At 44.2% G+C, this 20,981-nt stretch overlaps 1 protein-coding gene across 1 annotated transcript; it reads left to right on the forward strand.

Annotated features, from left to right (window-relative positions):
- The first annotated feature begins 2,661 nt into the window (after positions 1-2,661).
- On the forward strand, positions 2,662-18,926 carry LOC106607301 (serine/threonine-protein kinase 17A). Its single transcript, XM_014204133.3, has 7 exons — positions 2,662-3,041; positions 8,627-8,839; positions 14,098-14,242; positions 15,587-15,713; positions 15,832-15,880; positions 16,059-16,238; positions 16,924-18,926. Exons 1-7 carry the CDS (start codon positions 2,944-2,946, stop codon positions 17,207-17,209), a joined length of 1,098 nt encoding a protein of 365 aa, XP_014059608.2. The 5' UTR covers positions 2,662-2,943; the 3' UTR covers positions 17,210-18,926.
- The last annotated feature ends 2,055 nt before the right edge of the window (positions 18,927-20,981 follow it).

The raw sequence follows: 20,981 nt of genomic DNA on the forward strand, positions 1-20,981 counted from the left end.
GTGCTGTGCTGTGCAGTGGTGGAAAAAGTACTAAATTGTCATACTTGAGTAAAAGTAAAGATAACCTTCATAGAAAATTACTCAAATAAAAGTGAAAGTCATACAGTAAAATACTACTTGAGTAAAAGTCTAAAAGTATCAGGTTTAAAATGTACTTGAATACAGTGGTGGGAAAAGTACTGAATTGTCATAATTGAGTAAAAGTAAAAAGTAAAAGTAAATGCTATTTTTTTTTACTTAAATACTGTGCACCAGACCAGTGGCGATTTTCTAAGAAGCATTAGTTGTTTTCAATGGCCACCTGACAACCATAACTAGATGCCTGAATTTTAGATTGGGTTCTTTCCATTTTTCTTTTGTTGTTTCATTATTTATGCATTCCTGTTCTTTCCCTCTTAGCTGCTCACATATCGCTCTCCTTCAGTATAAACACAGGGAATGAGGATTGGGCTATCATGTACAAAAACAAAGACTCACCCAATTTCAAGATAAATATGTTTCCTACCATTATGACACCGTTGATTGATATTCAACGTCAGCAGCAGCAGTACATTTGCATTCTGCTACAGCAGGACCCTGTAAGCTGACTGGTCCTGTGAATGAATGGCTTGATAGAGATCAACATTGCACCTTGCCACATGTGGTCTTTCCAGTCTACACCATATGTAAAGTGAGGTCATAACCTCAACCTCTAGCCCCCCCCCCCCCCGCTCCCTTATTGTCTGGGATGTGTCTCAGCTGTGTAGGAAAACTATCCCCCATACAGAATGACCAGCTCTGTTTGTCCAGGGGGCAATCCACCCCAAAACAGGGGCCTTCAGCCCTAACATTGAACGTCCTCGGCCCAGGCCAGCCATGACGTCAGCAAGCCTCTGGCGCTTAGGTGACACATTTCCTAGGGGACGGAGCCCAGCCCAGGCCTGGTGCTGCTGCATCATGGGCCAACTCACTCTGCTCTGCTCTACTGCCAGTTGTAAACAGCAATTACTTAATGAGGATGCCTGAATTCCTGCCATGCATGCTGCCAAATTTACTGGGTCTCCATTGTGGCTGCCCAATATACTGGGTCTCCACTGTGTCTGACCAATTTACTGGGTCTCCACTGTGGCTGCCCAATATACTGGGTCTCCACAGTGGCTGCCCAATATACTGGGTTTCCATTGTGGCTGCCCAATTTGCTGGGTCTCCACTGTGTCTGCCCAATTTACTGGGTCTCCACTGTGGCTGCCCAATATACTGGGTCTCCACTGTGGTTGCCCAATTTACTGGGTCTCCACAGTGGCTGCCCAATATACTGGGTCTCCACAGTGGCTGCCCAATATACTGGGTTTCCATTGTGGCTGCCCAATTTGCTGGGTCTCCACTGTGTCTGCCCAATTTACTGGGTCTCCACTGTGGCTGCCCAATATACTGGGTCTCCACTGTGGTTGCCCAATTTACTGGGTCTCCACAGTGGCTGCCCAATATACTGGGTCTCCACAGTGGCTGCCCAATATACTGGGTTTCCATTGTGGCTGCCCAATTTGCTGGGTCTCCACTGTGTCTGCCCAATTTACTGGGTCTCCACTGTGGCTGCCCAATATACTGGGTCTCCACTGTGGTTGCCCAATTTACTGGGTCTCCACTGTGGCTGCCCAATTTACTGGGTCTCCACTACGGCTGCCCAACATGCTGGGTCTTCACTGTGGCTCCCCAATTTACTGGGTCTCCACTGTGGCTTCCCAGTATACTGGGTATATTCTGTGGCTGCCCAGGGAGGGATGCTTTCTTCTTATTTTGAGTCCTGATTAAATTATGTAATTATAAGATAAAGTGAAAACTGTGATCCTTGACGACTGCCCTACTTTTGAAGTTATTTTGGACTTTAACATTGTTACGGGCCATGGTATTTCAGGCCATGGTAGTTTCTACTTTGTGGGTTCCTTGTCTGAATCTGTCTTCCATGAATAAGCTGCCAACGGATGGGGACATGTTGTGCATTCTTGCCAGATGACAGGCAGCAGGGCAGGGGCACTGACATAAAATGTGCCACTCCTAGTGGCAAGTGAAGGATACACGTTCAGGATGAGAGAAGAGCAGTTCCTAGCATCATGCCCCATGGTCAGTCTGACTGACTGCCATGATTGCAGTATATGTGGGAGAGATGCATGCCTCACCTGGTAAAACCTTGCCCAAAGAAATGATTGACACATTTGATTGCTCACTTGCCTACAGCATGTTTCTGTTACATAAAACTCTTATTGTTTTTAGGTGTGTGTGTGTGTGTGTGTGTGTGTGTGTGTGTGTGTGTGTGTGTGTGTGTGTGTGTGTGTGTGTGTGTGTGTGTGTGTGTGTGTGTGTGTGTGTGTGTGTGTGTGTGTGTGTGTGTTGCAAAATCTAAGCAGTAGGTGGTAAAGTTTGGTTACTTACTACCTGCATTAGAGGTGTAGTTGTGTCCAATTTTTTAAAGACATCTACTGAGGCAGTAGGAGTAGGCAAACAGTTGAATGCCACCCCAAGTAGGCTAGTGCCTGTCTATCAGCCGTGTCGTAGTATGCGCACTGACTTTAACCCTCCCCTTAACAAAGCCAAATTACCATTGGCTTTCATGGCACAGCGTCACTGAGAAAGGCTGGCTCTGCGATAGAGCTAATTTTTGGGACTGTCCTATTTTCACGCAAACTAACATACAGCTGCGGTGTATTAGCACTTCCTACTTTAATGATTCATCTTTCTATATCTTGCCAGTCAACGTCTGTTCCTGAGAGTCACAGAATTAACCTGGGGATTTTTTTTGTGCTGAGAAGTTCGCTGTTCTGAAGTTTCATTACAAATTATTTTTCTCTTTATTTAGCTTCCTCTATATTTTTTTGGTCATGAAATTAACTTGAACGTATTGAACAGCTAATATAACTTCTGCCAAGGAAATATATTTTATCTCTCTCCAATCGGACTGCAATAACAATGATGAACAAGAACGGGATGGTGACAAAAATTCACACGAGAATTAGGACCGATCCTTTCACGAGCAATTATGAGTTACTTGGCAGAGAATTGGGCAGGTAAGTCGGATGAAATGTTTAATAGGTTACCCTGTCCAGATCATGAAATTATGAGCTAGAATAGATGTCAATGCGTGCTGCAGTGCGAAATTAACACGTGGGATGCAGGAATAAACACACTGTTAATTCTTTCAAGTGAGGAATTACAAATGTGAAATGTTTGTCTTTTTCTCTCTGCACTTGTAAACGGGACTAAGTGAACATTTCACCGTGTCGGCCCAATCCGGATGAGTGGCGCTGGCACTGCCATGGAGACTCTCGATCTGCGCCCATTAAATTGTTTTGTGTGGTTGGCATTTTTTGTTGTTGTATGGGATGTATTCTTTGTGTGAGCCCTGATATTTCTTTAAGTATAACCAGCCTGGTCTCATAGACTAGACGTAACATGGTAAACGTAATTCTGGGACACTTAAATTAGTATGATATGTTACTTTTGGTATGGTTACTTATGGCAAAAAAAGGTTGGTTGGCCAGGCGTATAACGTGGATGTCTAGCATGGGTGTTGGATTCTCATCACAAACAACTTTAGCATTTTAGCAACTTTAATCTACTTTTTAGCTACTTTGCAACTACCTAGCATGTTAGCCAACCCTTCCCCAACCTTAACACTTTAACTTAACTCCTAACGGTGGTGTAAAGTACTATATTTATATATTTTTTTTTTTTGGGGGGGGTCTCTGTACTCTAATATTTATATTTTTTTACAACTTTTACTTAACTACATTCCTATAGAAAATAATGTACTTTTTACTCCATACATTTACCCTGACACACAAGTAGTCATTACATTAATGCTTAGCAGGACAGAAATGGTCCACTTCAAACACTTATCAAGAGGTCATCCCTACTGCCTCTGCTCTGGTGGACTAACTAAACACACATGCTTCATTTGTAGTGTGCCCTGGCTATCTGCTAATAACAAATGTATGCCATCTGGGTTGCTTAATAGAAGGAATTTAAAATTATTTATTTTACCTTTTGTTAATTAAGTATAATTAAAACTAAATACTTTTAGACTTTTACTCAAGCATGACAAGTGAGTACTTTTTCCACCATTGACTCTTAACCCTAACTCCTAGCCTAGTGAACATTAGCAGCTAGCTAACGTTAGCAACAACAAATTGGAATTCATAAAATATCAAACTTTTTGCAAATTTGTAACGTTGTATGAATTGCAATTCATAACATATCATACTAAATGGATGATGGACAGCCACAAATGAATACATACCATATGAAACTTATCATACTAAATGGAGTGTTAGGATTTACGTACAGAATAATGTGAAATTGGTATAAAAAACTTGGTATTACGAGCTCTCTAATGCACAATTACATGGGTAGATCATTCTGAAAGGTGTTCATGACAAAGATGGTGGATAAATTAAGATAATTCACTCTGTCGTTTACCATTGACCAAAATTGTCAGTTCGGTCTACTTAACTGGGTGTGTCTCCCATAGACACAAATGCACTAGCAGCTGGGTCTGGTCTACTGACAGTAGTTAATTTACTTTAATTGAACCAGAAAAAACAGCGAGTGGGGTGTCTCACTCCCTCTTCTGTCTCTGTTCATCATCTTGTAGATGTTCTTGGGAGTCCACCTGACAACTGCGCAGGCACATATTTTCAGTCACAATAAAGAGCATCATAATTATGTCTCTTGTGGTCAGAGAACTGGTTTTGGTATGTGGGCTACTTTTTTTTTCAGGGCTGTTTTTTTTACATGAGTAAGGAGTTGATAAATGCGATGCAAACTAAACCTTGTTTTTCTATGTGGTGTTTTATTTTGGTACAGATGGTATGTTGAATGTTACTTCATTCTAAAACGGGACCATTTTTCTGCTCATGATACACATACAGTATCAACACTAGCACAAAAAAAAGTTTCCTTCATTTGGAATTCATCCCAGCCTCGAGCAATGGCATGTGAGACTTATCTGATTCTCCTTCAGTTGTGGCACATTCTGTCCCCTGTAAACTGAATTGAGATGTCAGAGGAGAACTTTACCCTAAATCCCTATTATCTCCCCTCTTTAACTGCTACTGCTGTGGGGGCCCTCAGTAGAAGGGTGAATATGCAATGCATTTTACCAGCCCCAGTATTATTAGCATGAAATATGCTCTGACCTACATGTACCATCACTGGACTCAGTAGCTCCCTATCTCTATCTCCACCATCCAAGTAATCTCTGGCATACACAGGAAGAGATGTTTGCTATTACTGTTTTATCCAGACCATGCCTACAGCCTCACCCATGGCTGTTTGTTTGGGTCTGTTACAGTGGGCTATTTCCCTGTTTTGTCCTGGGGGGTCAGGGTGGGGGATAACGTGCAATTACCATCAGTCTCCCTCCGCCCTGCTCCGGCCCCCTGTTCTCCACAGATCAGCGAGTGTGACATACCATGCATTTGAACCCAGACACTAAAATGTGTGCATTCCAAGGGGGTTGAATGGGGAGGTCTCAGAGATTTTTAAACTCTTTTAGAACCTGTTGACTAGGATTATTATATCATCTGCACATCACATCGCTTCTGTCTCAGGTGATATTGTACCAAAACCCCGTGCAACCGTCCTTTATAACTTCATAGAGACTGGGAGGTATTTCATTTCTCTCTTTTCTTGATAGAATGCAGTCGGGTGCTAAATAAAGACTCATTCACTTTGCCAGTTGGTAGCAGCCAGATTTCCCTGTCAGACACCATGGGACATCCTGGGCCAGCAGCCAGGACCTGGGGGGGCTGTTTGAGTTCTGAGAGAGCCCAGCGTCCTCTCGGCACTCCTTCCACCCCCATCTCTCTCTCCTCCTCATCCTCCTCCCATTACCTCCTCGCCCCCACAACATCCTGATCTGGCCTCATAAATCCCATTAAGTGCAGGAATGTGAGCTGTTGGATGCCAGGAGAGCAGCTTGTCAAGATTAGATGGCCAGTAGAAGAGGGATGATCTCTCTTCCTCCCCCCCCCCCCCCCCCTTCTCTCTTCTCCACTATGTGTGAGACATTGTGGCCCCCGCTGGAGCGGATTTCCGCAATAACACCTTTGATGGCTTCTGAAATCTGCCTCGGATTGCTTCCCTTCAATGACCCCCCCCCCAGCCCTCTCTGTAAATATGCTCACACAAATCAGGCATTTTGATAACGTAGAAGAGTTTTGACTTTGAGGTCAAGTTACAAGAGTTGCCATGAAAGGTATTGACTTTGAATTGGTTGGAACAGGTCCCTGTTTCTAGGTCAAATGGGTGTCCTCTGATATTTAGCCTAGATTTTTACTTAGCCTAGATCTTCACTATGCTTTAGAAGGACAGCAAAGGGGTTGTCATTAACAGAAATGTGTGGGGTTTTGTGTTGTCTGAGGGGAGTTTGTGTGAGAGAGGCAGCTGAAGGCGATCAGCTGTCTGTGCTCTCCAGACATGAGTCACTCCCCTTTTGAGAAACAGACCCCACAAGGAAAACAGTTTCTCAGTTAGATTAGTGCCATCACCACCACAAGTTTCTGGGTTGGTGTCTATGCATACTGAATGAAATTCCTTTTATGGTCCCCTGTTGATTTGACGATTGACACACCACACACATGCTGACGTGAAGCTGCGTAATGATGGATCTGCAAATCAGGTGTTGGTGTGTCTGCATAATTGCCTTTTCTGTGTTATTTGGGATTTACACAGAATGTTAATGACAACCTTCAAGCGGCAGACATGGTTTCTGTCTTTTGGAAGCAGCTTCCTGCTTGAGGAGAAGGCTGACAGTAAGGTCCTCTCTCATTGGTCAGACATTTTGAAGCGTGTTGACTTATGTCTGGATCCACCTCCTAACCCCTGTGCTCTTGTCTTTTGGTGTGTTACTACAGACAGTGTGAAAACAGCAGGGTAATGATGGCCTAGTTTAGCAACCTTTGACCTGTTGTCACCATCTTAAAAGGCCTCCTGTTTCTCCTCCGCATCGCCCGGGGTTTCTTTTAATTTCATCTGCAGTTCCCAGCACAGAGGTAGCTGCTCTGAACTTGGGGAATTGGCTAATTAAAGAAGAAAGACGACTGGTTTGGGTCTTTTTGATTAGGAACAATGTGCCCTAGCAATCCTCACTAGGGCTGGGAACCAGTGAGAGTGAGGAAGGAGGAACAGCCCACAGGGAATGGGCTTGTGCCAGCTAACATATCCAGGAGGAGTAGCAGGCTTTGGTTTACAGCACCGCCAGCCTGGAGGAAAGATGTGAGAAAATGACCGGAACCAAGCTGACATTCCCTCTCCATACAGGCACTGCTTTTAATAGCAGAACTGTAGGGATGCCATTATGTTTACCTGTGCAGTTTCTATGAATGGTTACCTTTCACTGCCAGGCTCTGTCTGGCCGAGACATCTGACTCCAAAGCAGTGTCTGTCATTTGTCAAGTAACATGGCAGAAACAGTTGTCAGTTGAATCAGGAAAGTGAGGAAAGGCCGAAATTCACTGCCAAATGATTTGCTAAGTGACGTTGCGGCCTCTTTTTTTATTTTTTTTTATTTTTTATATATATTCAAAAAAAAAAATAATAATAATAATTTCAGGGGTTGGGAGGACTCTGCTGTGGCCTCCTGAACCCCGTTCTCCCCTTGTCCAGCCCCAGGGAAGTAGGTGGTCCTAGTGCAGGGGCTGCCATGTTTGCTGGTCAGCCTGCACAGGCCTTTGTGTGGCTGTCTGAGGAGATGCAGGGTCCTGCCAAAGGTCTGGGTGGAGGCGTTTGGGAATTCCATTTGTCCCCCGCCGCTGTAAGAATGGGAAGTGTACAAGGCTCCTTTATTGTCCTGGGATGGTGTTTGTAGAAGGCTGGACACAGTGGGGTGATTCTACACATCGGATTTCCTGCCCACACCCGCAGCCTGACCCACAACACCTCTGCTGAATCCATCAATGTATGCAGCAGCAAATGGAATGCTGAGATGCTATTCTAGAATTGTGGTTGTACGTTCCTCTTTTTTCTTTTCTCTGGGGTTGGGGCTTGTGGACAGACAACAAGCCCAGCTGTTGAGCTCCTCTCTTTATGTTGACTTTTAAAGAGTGCGATTAATCTTATCACCCCCTCGCCTGTCCATACAGCCACTCAGGCCCAACCGTCACTCCTATCTCCTGCCTGTCAGGCCCTCCACTGTGGAGGAGGAAGAGGAGAGAGGGATATCTTACTACACTGATGAGGGAGCCTATCACTTGGTGTTTATCAGTCTTATATTGCATAACAATGGTAGATGACTCCATGTGTATCCCTCTGTTTTGTAATACCACTCAGTCCACCTCTTCATTTTCCTTGGTGGTCTTTCAGTGGCCTGTGCAGCCTACCTATTGTAATCTGTTTCACTGCACTGCCATTTTTTATTTATTTTTTGCTTTATTGGTTGCGTCATAATTGTTTGGAACTCCTCAGTGCTGTAATTGCTGTTTATCTCTGCCATGATTACTCCCTGCAGGTTCATGGCCAGAGTCAATCAGATTTACCGATAAGACATTGAAGACAACCAAGTCAAACGTGTAAGCCTACTGTAAATTAAACTGTTAATTGTGTTTCTGTTTATTCAACATATCCCTTTCCCCCACTATTTTTCTCTTCCCAGGGGAAAGTTTGCTGTGGTGAAGAAGTGCATTGAAAAGGCGACGGGGAAGGAGCACGCTGCCAAGTTCTTGAGGAAGCGTCGGAAGGGTGAGGACTGCCGCATGGACATCCTCAACGAGATCGCTGTTCTGGAGTCAGCAAAGGCTAACCCTTATGTGGTGGCGCTGCATGAGGTCTACGAGACCAACTCTGAGATCATCCTCATCCTCGAGTGGTGAGTGAACTCGTATGCATCAAAACGCAAAGACCATGGAAAAACGTGGTGTGTACAGTATGTGAGTGTGTTTGGATCTCTGCACCGCCCTTAGTTCATGTCGCCAGTGACGGGAGAAAATGCTGGTGATGGTAATCTAGAAGACCTTTTAAACTCTCCGTACATGTTGATGCTCCACCACAATGCAGCACTGCCAGGAAAAACGGATGAAATGATAAGGTTCCTAATGAGGGGGGAAATGAAAAACCATTATGCGCCATTTACCAAAAATACTTTCCATCTCTGCAGGTTTTTCTATTTCTGCGTAGTTTCGAGGGGTTTTGATTGATGTGGTCGCCTGAGTCAAAATGTATTCTGATTAATATAAAACATGGGATTTTTTTATTGTGATCTTTGTTTCAAAACCGCATGAGTACTTGCATAGACGGGATGTTGAGTGACGTGAATGTTGGGTTTCTTGAGAAATGGTAGATTACATCTCTCCAGTCTAACCCTAACACGTCGACTTCCTGTGTTGCACTCTTTCTTCTGAGGATGCAGCTGTGTGTCACTCAAGAGTTTCTCACCTTAGCAACAGCTGCGTGTGCACGCACACCATACACACGCATGCCTGCTTGAACCTTGTAACCTTATAAGGAAATGATAACTCCCCTGTGGTTGGTCGCTGTGCTCATAGCCACATCCCCGATTTTTGTTGTTACCTTGTCTGACTGTGATTGTGTCAGTGTTCCTGTAAACAGACGGACGAAGATGGACCAAATGACTCAATCTAGAAGATTCTTGAGAATAAGTATTTGTCACATGATATATTTTTAAGGAAAACTAGCATCAGTCAAATTAATTCATCATGCTTCAAAGCATCCATTCCATCCAAATACAGGTGAACCAGTCAGCATCTGAGCTGCATCCATCTGATCAACAAAGCATGGAGGTCAGGGTGAAAGGATCTGTCTGGTGTCATACCCTATGACCACTATCTAGCGTATGTGCAATGGCTGTCCTCCATGACCACTCTGGTCTTATTCTAATTAGGAGCCAGAGATAGTAATAAGCATCGTAATGATCCCCGAGCCCCATTTTACAAATGGACAACACCACACCAATCAGTTAATCTAGAAAACCACAAGACTGTGTCCCCTCTTGACCCTGGTCTGGTCATAAACCACCCACATCTCCACCCATTCCCCTCCTAGACATAGAATGCTCCTGCAGAACAAAAGGTTCCCTATAGGAGTGGGGGGGGGGGGGGGGGTGGGTGTTATGTGTTTGGCCTTGGATCCCAGTGTGAAATGAGGAAGCAGAGCCACTATTTCATGCCTTCAGGGGGTCAGCTCTGCAGGGGCAGGCACTGGTCCATAGCCCTGCACTAGCTGCCAGATAACTTTGCGCTTCCTTGTGCAGTCTTCCTTTATCTGTTTGAGAGATTCTTATAGGCCTATGTTCATCCAGATCCCAGTATAGGTTATGGCTCCTAGTGAAGTCCCCTACTAACTTGGTAATCTGCAGCCATTGAGACGCTGTTGCAGCCTGTATGACTGTGAACTCTTTGCCTGTTAAAGGGCTCTCTGACCTCAGCGTGGGCTAGCTTTGCTGCAAACCAGAGAATAATGTTCTGTTTCCTGTGGGTTTACATAGAAGCAGTTAGTGACGCTCTCAAAAGTAGCACGCACACACAAAGTAGCATACTCATACTCACACATTGGCACACATTGGTCTGCACATAGCCACAACCACATCCCCACGCAACGTATGAGAAATGGAAACGATAAACGAAATGTTCCTCATCAGTAAGTTTAAACCCAGTCTGCACGAGCACCACAAACGCACCACATAACGACTAGTCTGAAATGAAAATGCCACTTTAATGAGAAATGAACCTGCATCATCACTGCTTAGAACGCGTTCTGACGGTTTAATCATAATGGTTTTCTGTACTCGGGAGGGGGGGGGGGGCACAGTCCATGGCCTGCTTCTGATGGTGGTGAATAGTTGCAAGAAATACATTTCTTCAATGGTTCTACAACAAACCTTAGATTGTCATCTGTGTGTTCCCAACTTGCTACATGTCTTGTCAAGGAAACCCATGGTGTTACCGGAGATCAAACAACCCTCTAGGATGAGACCAAACATCTTACGTTGTTGTCATTTTGACAAATACAGTATTGTGCATGTGCATTTCTAGAGGTCTACATTATATGTTGGGAAAATTAGATGAACCAAGTCACCTGACGTTAGCTGTGTGTACACTGTGACCTTGGAAAAACTACAGTTTGGTCCAACACTACATATTTGTTTACCATCTGGCAAACAATACAAGATACAAGTGTTGTGAATACTGTACTCGGCTGTTTCACCTCAGAGGCCTTGAACTCATGACACTGCTGTAAACTGAGGTAACTTCAGATAAGAGGAACTCAAAATCCTAACCAATTACAGGCAATCGGATAGTCTTGGGAATGGCGGTCCGGTCCACAGATTGCCCGGCCAATCATAACCATAGAGGAGCTTTAAAGCTTTACAGGGTATGTTTATGAAAATGTATCACTTTGACTCACTCGAGCTTGATCTTTCAATGCTGATGGAATCATTCCTGAGGTCATTTTTTTTTCTACAACAGTTTTTCAGCCTCTCTGTAATTGGGAAAGAGGGTGATTTCTTCTTCTTGTCCTCTTCATTCTGCTTTCATCCTGAAGTGTAATGGTATCTGATGTTTTTACGTGGGTATTGAGACATCTTACGCAACGGAAATTGAAACCCTCACCTCCAGTCCATGTCGGCCATTTTATCTTTGTCACTTCAAATGTACGCAGTCCTCAGATAAGTAAATGGATTATGTAAGAGTCTTTGACACATCTCCACTGTCTGGCATGGGCTGCCCTTCATTTAAAACTGCAATAAAGTCTTCAGGAAATCTTTTTAGGAACTAGTAAAAGTGTTTTTGAGGATGAGGCGCTGTCTAGTTAATTGTATTCCAATTTTCGAAATGGGAAAAGCCTCCTTGGAAAAACTGTTTGTACCGCTTTCTCTTCATTCTACTAAGGTTTGACACATCAAGTCTCCTGCAACTGGAGGATGAGTTGTCACAGCATAATTCCATCTAAATGATGACATCTCTGACACCAGAGTCTATGTACTGAGAACACAATGCAGTCAACATACAGGCCTTGTGAGAAGTGATCAGTAGTAGGCTTTGAGGTTTTCTCTGTTTGGTAGCTGGCCAGCAAGAGCATAATGCCTGTTCCTGGAGATCTTAAACCCAGACTAACCAAGTTGGCTTGTGATAATGCAGCCATTATTGTAAAGGACACACGTAAATACACTCTGTCCCACATCCTCTCATTGAGAAACTCATGGCTCATCTGTCTTCAGCTCATTCTCGAGTAGCTCTTTGCCTGTCCAATCCTGATGTTCTGCAGGTGACGGCTACTGTGAGTCTCTTTGATGGGACTCTGCACAGTTCTTCTGTCTTAAGTGGATGGGAAACCATTCCATGTCATCTGTCTGCTGACTGACAGTGGGGAGACTGATCCACTGAGGCATAGAGGGAGAAATGAGACCATACCTCTCCTGCCATCATGTTTTTGTATTAGATCTTTCCAAAGTGTTTGGAGTGTTTGGAGTGTATGTCCTCAGTCCATTTCATTTCTACAGGATGGCTCTTGTTAGTACTAAAAACCTTGTCTCCTCCTAGATGAGTTTATTGAAGTCTTTTTGAGGGTATCTTTGTTTCTGCCTATTGGTAATTAGTTCAAACGGGGAAAGGAAGGCGTGGGATAATTAGACCTATTTGAGTCAATTGTATTCAATTGAGACCCAGCACATGGAACAGATGAATGAGTGGCACGATCAGTTAGCTTTTATTTTATAATCATGCAGTTGTCAGCAAGCATAAATCAAAGCCATGCTTCCAACGACACTGATGTCTCTCATTTCCTCTCTACCCCCCCAAAGCTGGTAAACTAGGCCTGCTATGCACATTTGGTATACATGGGTACTGTAGGGACTTTGGGGGGGGGGGGTCAAAAGAGACGGCCAGCAATAAATGTGTGGAGCCCCAAACGAAAGGGGATTTATATGGCCCAATGATGGATATCCAGAAAAACAGAACCTCATATTTTCACAGCTGAGGACAGTGAAGGTGAGGATGCAACGGTGCGAGGCTAACCAGGGATTGGATGGTGTGGTTATGTAACAGTTATGCCAGGGCCATGGTCGCAGATTTCCTCTAAAGATAAAAAGCATGTGTGCCGACTAAATCCCGCACACATGGCTGTGCTATTTGGCAAGCGTCCTCTCTTCAGGCTTCATCTGCTTTGGAGAAGCATCCAACGTAAATGTGCAATGTCCCAGACGGCATTGCTTACTTACCATTGTTACACAAGCATGACGAGGCTTGACAAACCAGGAATTTTGCCTTAACAAAAAATGAGATGTCACCATTTTTTATTTATTTGGTAATTAGCCTTTCTATTTTCAAAGTGGATCCAAAAAATAGGATACCCCCCCCAATCCTGAGCAGTTAGGAGTGGATGCCCAGATTGGATTAACTTCCAATTTTTGGGGAGTGACACAGCAATGTGGTGGTAATCCCTACAATTTAGTGTTCTATCCACTACTGTAAAACTATGGGATTGTTTCAGTGTGCTGTCTTAGGTAACTCTTTATTCTATGACAGGGATCTCTAGTTTGATAGAGATCCCATATCAAACTACCCTTTTTTTATTTATTTTTTATTTAACTGATCTGGAATGTGTGTTACTATGGAAAGCCTTATCCGGGACTGGCACTGACTGATATGGGTCCTCGTATCTCGAGTCAAAGCTGAGGTCAGGGAGGCACCATTTTTCTTCTGATTTCCGTGCGGGAACGTCGGAGTGCCACAGACAGGAGTCACATGCTTTGTGTGTGGATGTGAGGACGGACCCTGTTCCCAAGCCCAAAGTACAATAACCACAGGACCAGTTGCGTAACTTTTTTAAATAAAAAATCACGGGCTAGGGCTCGACTCACTGTGTGTGATAACGGGATAGGGGTGTGATTGGCATTGTCATCATGTTTGAGTTGATAGTGGTACAAATGCAGTGATTTACAGTGTAAGGGTGTATACTATTCTTCATGAGTGGAAATGCTTTACAATGCATAATCAGCAATCAATCACAGCAGCCCATGTTAAAACTACAGATCTAATAAACACGTACTGTTTGTTGTTCATCTCATCAGTGAATCTATTTTGATCCTCCATTGCCTCTGTTTTCCAGTGCTGCCGGTGGAGAGATCTTCAACCAGTGTGTTGCGGAGAACGACGAGGCCTTCACAGAGAAGGATGTGATCAGGTTGGCCAGACAGATCCTCACTGGCGTGGCCTGTCTGCACCGCAACAACGTGGTCCACTTGGACCTGAAGGTCAGTAGAAAGCTAATCTCGCCACCCAGAACCAAATCAGCTACTAGTTACGGCTGTCAAAGCGAGAGACTAGTTAAAAAAATAAATAAAAATAGGGCACCCTGGAATGGGCGACTGTTTCTCAACTGCCATATTTCTCCCTTTAAGCAATGAACCCCTTAATGTGGCAGAGCAGTAACTCTCCCTGTACATGGGACATGTCTAGCAAAAAAAGACGCCCGTCCAAGTTACTCTGTTAGCATTTTAACGAGTGACAACTGTTTTTATGTGAATGCTGCGTCGTTTTCGTCCCGGAGTTCCCGCTCTTAAAAAATGAACCCTGTCAGGGTCTGGTTTCTCTCTGTAGAACTTATTTAGTAAAATACTGCAGGGTTGTGTCGCAGAAGACACAGAACAAAAGCTGTAAGTTTTATAGGTTTGTTTTGTCTGGCCAGTGATGTCAAAAAATTTATTGTTGATAATGATGAATAAAAAAACACTTTTGGAGCGTGTTAGAACTTGGCAGGCAGGTTATATATGAAGAAACCCTCCTCTGATCCAGGGGGGTTTATGAGCAGGGTTTTTGGGTGAGGGGGACTGAACCGACTCTGTCCCCAGACTAGATTTTATTGGCTCCCCATTTTCCTTTTCTCCTCCCCCAGTGATACAGTATTACATCTATTCCTGGTGAAATGTCACAGGCTGGCTGTCTCAGGCTCTGGTCTGTCTCTTGTGCCTTCATTATCCTAGATTTTTTAAATGTATTTTACCTTATTTAACTAGGCAAGTCAGTTAAGAACAAGTTCTTATTTACAATGACGGCCTACCCCACCAAAGCCTCCCCTTACCCGGGCGACGCTGGGCCAATTGTGCACCGCCCTATGGGACTCCCGATCACAGCTGGTTGTGATAATGCCCAGGATCGAACCTGGGTCTGTAGTGACGGCTCTAGCACTGCGATGCAGTGCCTTAGTCCGCTGCGCTACTTGGTCCTCCAAGATGTCCTGTCCAAAGGCCCCAGGCCAGGAATCGAGCCAGTATGACCCGGAGGTTAAGCATCCTATATGATATAGGAGCCATCTGATCAGCCCTCCAAGACATCCCACCTTTTCTAGGAATCATCTAATAGGCTAAGGGGATGAACCTGGTTTAGTGATATTGATGTAACCAAATTGAATCCCTCTGGGGCTGTACACTCTGTGGGTTTGGCTTATTCATGTAGATTAGACTCTTTAGTGGGAGGCCTTGAGTCTCAATGACTTCTTAACTGATTAACTATCTAGCATGGTATGTGACCTCTGTCAATTCACTTACCATGCACTCTTTGGATTTGGTCTCATCTGTCTTCTCGGTCTCGCCCCTCAGCCCCAGAACATCCTGCTGACCAGTGCCATCCCACTGGGTGATATCCGCATCGTGGACTTTGGCCTGTCCAGACGCATGGACAGTGTGACAGAAGTCCGAGAGATCCTGGGCACCCCGGAGTATGTGGGTGAGTCTTGCCTCCTGCAGTCGGTTTATATCAATAAGGAAGCTAGATAAGCAATTCTTAACTTCAGTACTGTAAAAATGTTTATCAGGACTAATTGGCGTTATCTATGCTCTTCCAGCTCCAGAGATCCTGAACTATGAACCCATCAGCATAGCGACAGACATGTGGTGAGTATGAGCTAAAGGGACTGTGTCAAGCAGATATCAGCTAGTGTCCTCAATACATCTCGTTTTTTCCAGAAGCCATAAAATATTGATATCACCAGCCAGCTCCACAGTGGAAGTCTGAGAAAAATACTTCCCCATGTCTTGTAGTCTGACACCTTTTCCCTCCTCCTCCTCTCAGGTCCATAGGGGTCCTGACCTACGTCATGCTGACGGGCGAGTCTCCGTTCCTGGGTGACAGCAAGCAGGAGACCTTCCTGAACATCTCCCAGGTCAACGTGGACTACTCCCAGGATGCCTTCGAGGGCGTCTCCTCCCTCGCCATTGACTTCATCAAGACCCTGCTGCTCAAAAACCCCAGGTGAGGAACAGGATAGGTTCAAGAGTCAACACTCAGTTAGTTCAGTGCCACAGCCCAACCGATGGATGTTCTCCCACATGTCCCATAGTGAGTTCAACGCTAATTAACACGTGAATGATGTGATTCATACTGCTGCTTGCGGCACATCCTCGTTAAGTCTCCCGACGCGTGGTAATGTATATGAACAATTTAATATAAGGATACTGGTCCTTGTTACGTTCCATCTATTAACACATTGTGTCACCACTGTCACTTTGATCAAGTGTTCCAGCACAGAAGGGCTAAATACTGTGTCACCATGTCTCAAGGACAAACAGCAGTAGTCTATCGCTGTGATCCAGGGCCATGATCTTCACTCAATATAATTGAATTGCTGCAGATTATCGGCGGTATAAAAAAGTGCAAAAACATTCCTGTGTGTCTGAGTAATCCCAAAGAGGGGAAAAAGTGAGTTTTCAAACAGACTGTCAGGGAAAGAAGTGTCTGAGGGAAGGGGAGGTACAGGAAGTTGTGTAACTGCATATTTGTCACCTTTTTTACCATTGGCTTTCCTTTACATATATTCACCTTAGCTTATTTCAGTTTTACTTTCAAAACGGATGAACAGAAGCTTTAAAGTCCTTGCTGCCTAGACATTGATTGATTTGAGATCTGACACGCATCCTCTCTGTCTGTGTGTCCACAGGAAGCGAGCCACTGCAGCGGAGTGCCTTAACCACCCCTGGCTGAATGGACCAGCTGACCTCTACACCCAGCTCCACGCCAGCTCTCTACCCTCATTGGACGAGCCTGAGACCAGCCAATCCGAGTCTGAGCCTGAGAGCCCGGCACCCTCCCCAGAGCTGGAGAGCAGGGGTTCGTACCTGATGTGCCCCGGTCAGGTAGACCTGAAGACAGGCCGCAATGCCTTTTCCTTCACTTCTGAGCCCTTCCCCGCACTGCCAGAGATCCAACAAGAGCTCATCTGCTGAGGAAGGGCTCCACTAGACACTGTGTAGTGAGTGACTGGACTGTTGTCACAGAATGGACACTGTCTGGAAGCCAGTGAGACCTGGTCTGGTCCGACGCAGGGCCTCCAGCTCTGTTTGACTCTGTATGTGTGCTGTTGCTACTGCTGCGATGGATGTGTGATATCTGTCTGAGCTCAGCTGACCGTGTGCAGTAAATCCATGCGTGTTTGATGCATGTTACCCTGTGCTGATTAGTGTGCTGATGTGTGGCGTCTGGTAATGAGCCACACTGACACACTTTAATGCATGTGTAGCGAGGGTACTGTAACTGTATGAGTGCTGTGAATGGAAGGAGTGGGCCAGTTCTTTGTGCTCGGCTATGAAGACTAGAACAGTGGGACTGACTTCATCCATCACTTGGTCTGGTCTGCACTCTCGGTGAAGGAAGTCCTGCTTTGTCCCAGGCTGCGTTGATCCCATGTTGGCCCTCAACCTGGCTCTCACCTTGGCTGCCCTTCACGTTCCACTCCCTACCTGACCTTTTGAACCAGGACTTCTCCTCTCCTTTGTGAGGATGTAACTGCTCACCCTGAGAGGAAATGACGTTGGCCAACAGGAAGTTGGAACCACTTTGCTTTTGTTGAGGTCTGAGCCTTAAATGCCTTTCATGATGATGTTGATTATGAAGGATGCCTATGTGGTTAGACAGATGTCCCTAGATGAGATGCTGCCTACGCAGCAAAGGATAACTAACTGACTGACTGTGTTAGGGGAGTGCCCTCACAGAAACCAGCCAGAAGGGTTCAAAATAGTCTTCTCTGATTTTGTTCGTGTTCATATGACCACTTCAGGCCCCCAAACATAGAAAGCCATCTCAATCACCACATCTATTTAAATCACATCCTTTGTTTAGTGTAAGGACAATCTTGATGTCAATTTAAAGCACTTTTTTTATTTTAAAAATGAACTACACAAATGGTCAGAAAGTAATAACCAAAGTCTTGATGAAATGGCTCAAAAAGCACAGTTTAGTTGAATGATTAATTAAGACACAAATGTACATGGCCACTTCCCACCATCTATTGTTAATATATTTGCATCACTCGTTTCCACCAAGTGCCATAATGTTCACCTGTTGTGTTGATGTTTCTGTTTATTCTTGTAAGATTTTTGTTGTTGCTATTGTTGCACAATTTCCATGTACTCATGTTTGAAATATCAGTTTGCCATATTGGATATGTCACAATATATTTCCCTTCAGGCATTGTGAACCGATGTCTTTTTGAAGAGGAAGTGACTAGGATTCAATGACGTCACAATCATTTTGAATTGTGGCGTCAATGACAGTTCAATGATTTGCAACCAATGGAAAGGCTTTGAAGGAAGCTCCTTTTGGATATGTGGTGTTTGAGAGAAATTACTCTTGAGGACTTCTCAAAAAGTACTGAAATGTATGTTTGATAGTGTAAGAATAATCTGTAAAATATTTTAATATCCATAATGTATGAACATTTTAATAATTATTGTATGCCTCTTTTTTTTTGTTTTATTTTTATCTTGACTCTGTACTTATGACTTTCATTCCTGGTTACTGCTCATGAATTTCAGGCAGGTTTGCACTTGTGTCCAGGTGGACGTTACATTGAAATGAATAAATGTTGATGGCATGCCTCGCAAAAATGTATCGAAGAACAATAAATGTACATGTTGTATTAAACTATTCATCTTGATGAATTTACTTCATTGTGTGCTCTGTTTAGACATGGAACAACCACTGCGTGTCTTGTGCCCTCAACCACAAAGCTTTAGTCTTGTCAGAATGTAGTTCCTTGTACAAAGGACCAGGGAACCATTGTGACCCATTGTAACATTCTCCTCTTGTGTGCTGAATATTATGGTCTCTTCACTTGAAAAACATTCCTCCAAACTACAGTATCTTTAGTTTACACTTAAGACCATTTCCCAAGTGTCTGTTTTTTTGGTATTTTGGGGAAACAAGTTAAATGTAGCAAGAAGAACTGATGGGTTTCCAGAAACATCTAGCCACTCTTCACAGGAAATACCAGTGTCACTTGAAAAGGGTCATGCTGTGGTGCTTTCTTCACTGGTTGTGTGTGTACACACACACTCTGTTCAACCTGCTGCAAGTAAACAAAGGAGACTGTCCCTGCATGCCAATGTTCTGGATTCTTGCTTTAATGTGCTCTTCCGCTGAGGGTCGGCACTGGGCCCAGTCCAGCTAGCTCCACTCAGGCCGTGTTGAGCTCTGGATGGACGGACGGGCCCTGCCTGGAGTGACCGTTTCCCTTGAATATCCTTCTCAGACCTTTGGAATGCAAGAAATGTTAGTAACTTTCCCTCTCCCTTTATTCACCCTTGTTAATATAGCCTTTGTTTTCTCAGCAGGAGTGGCTCTGTTTTGCACCATTGCTATATTTTCACACCTACCAACCCCATACACACATTCATACCCTCGCACGCACACGTTATGCAAACCATGACAGAGAGAGCCTATGTTGCTGGGTTTCACAGTTGCGGGAACATTTTGTCCTCATATCTGGAAGACGGCCATTGTGAGGATTTAAAAAACAAAAAAAATTATTCAGGTGTAGTTATATCAAGACCAAAGCCTTCATGGAAGAACTACAGCTCAAAACCACTGGACCAATGAAAAGAATAAAGCAAAGCTTCCATAGACACTAAGATAACCTGCTCTCTGGAGGAGAAGCAAAGGCTTTGGCGTAGAGGTTTTCCTTTGGTTTATCACTCTTGGCCATCTCTTTCTACCAAAGCAGGACATAACAAATTGATTCAATGATCTGTTACAGCATCTAACTCATCGCCTTTGACCTTCGCCCTCACATCTCCAGCCATGATGTTAGTAGTACTCTATGTGTGAACTGTGTTGCTGATGTACAAAACAAAATGTGGCCGTTCTGTTTGAAAATGTCAGACATCTGGATTCTAAATCGTTCCTGCTTAAAGCAGCCAGCAAGCTTTTTGTTCCCTGGTAACCAAGCGTCCTAAAAGAGCAGAAGTTGTCATAACCTTGATCCTGAGTTGAAAATGTAACAGGGAATCAGAAAAGCAGAACGTGGGGAAGGGGAGAAATCTTTTGTCTTCCCATATAGACGCCATTGACTGAACTCAACATCCCCAGTTACAAAACCAAGATTGACCATGTTTGACAACCGGTTGGAATTAGGGATATGGACCACTGGACCGGTGTTCATTTGAATTGTTTGAGCATAGGGCAAATACTATGCAAATAGAATGTTAGACTTTGTTTCCATAAGATCATATCGATATGTCATGAGAGATCTTATGAGATTAGTGTGAAGGCTGTTTGTATGAAAGACCAAGCCAACACTCGGCCTTACCATGCTCTATTTCAATACTTAAGGACATTTAGCAGCTAACACCATGGGAATAAAATGTCCCAGACTTTTGTTTTATACCCCTGCCTACTTCCTTATTTTTTCTCTCACTTTTCTCTCTTTTTGTTAGTCTTTATCCGTCACGTTTCTCCGGTGCTCTTTCATTTGCCCCGTTCTCTTCAACCTCTAGATCTCTGTCAGTCTTTCAACTTTCCTAGAAGCTGCTCCCTCACACCTTGCATAATGGGGAAATGAATGATTTGATGCTTATGTTCCTGATTAAAGTTTCATTATGGTGTGATCATGTTGATGTCAGAGTAGTCAAGAGGGGGGATCACAAAACAATCCCTGCTCAGGGGCTTGGAGGGGGTTGGAGGCTCGGCTCTCCACCCCACCCCCTTTACTCTCATCTCTCT

Source organism: Salmo salar, chromosome 06 (assembly GCF_965601325.2).
Source record: "Salmo salar chromosome 06, fSalSal1, whole genome shotgun sequence".
Lineage (NCBI taxonomy): Eukaryota > Metazoa > Chordata > Actinopteri > Salmoniformes > Salmonidae > Salmo > Salmo salar.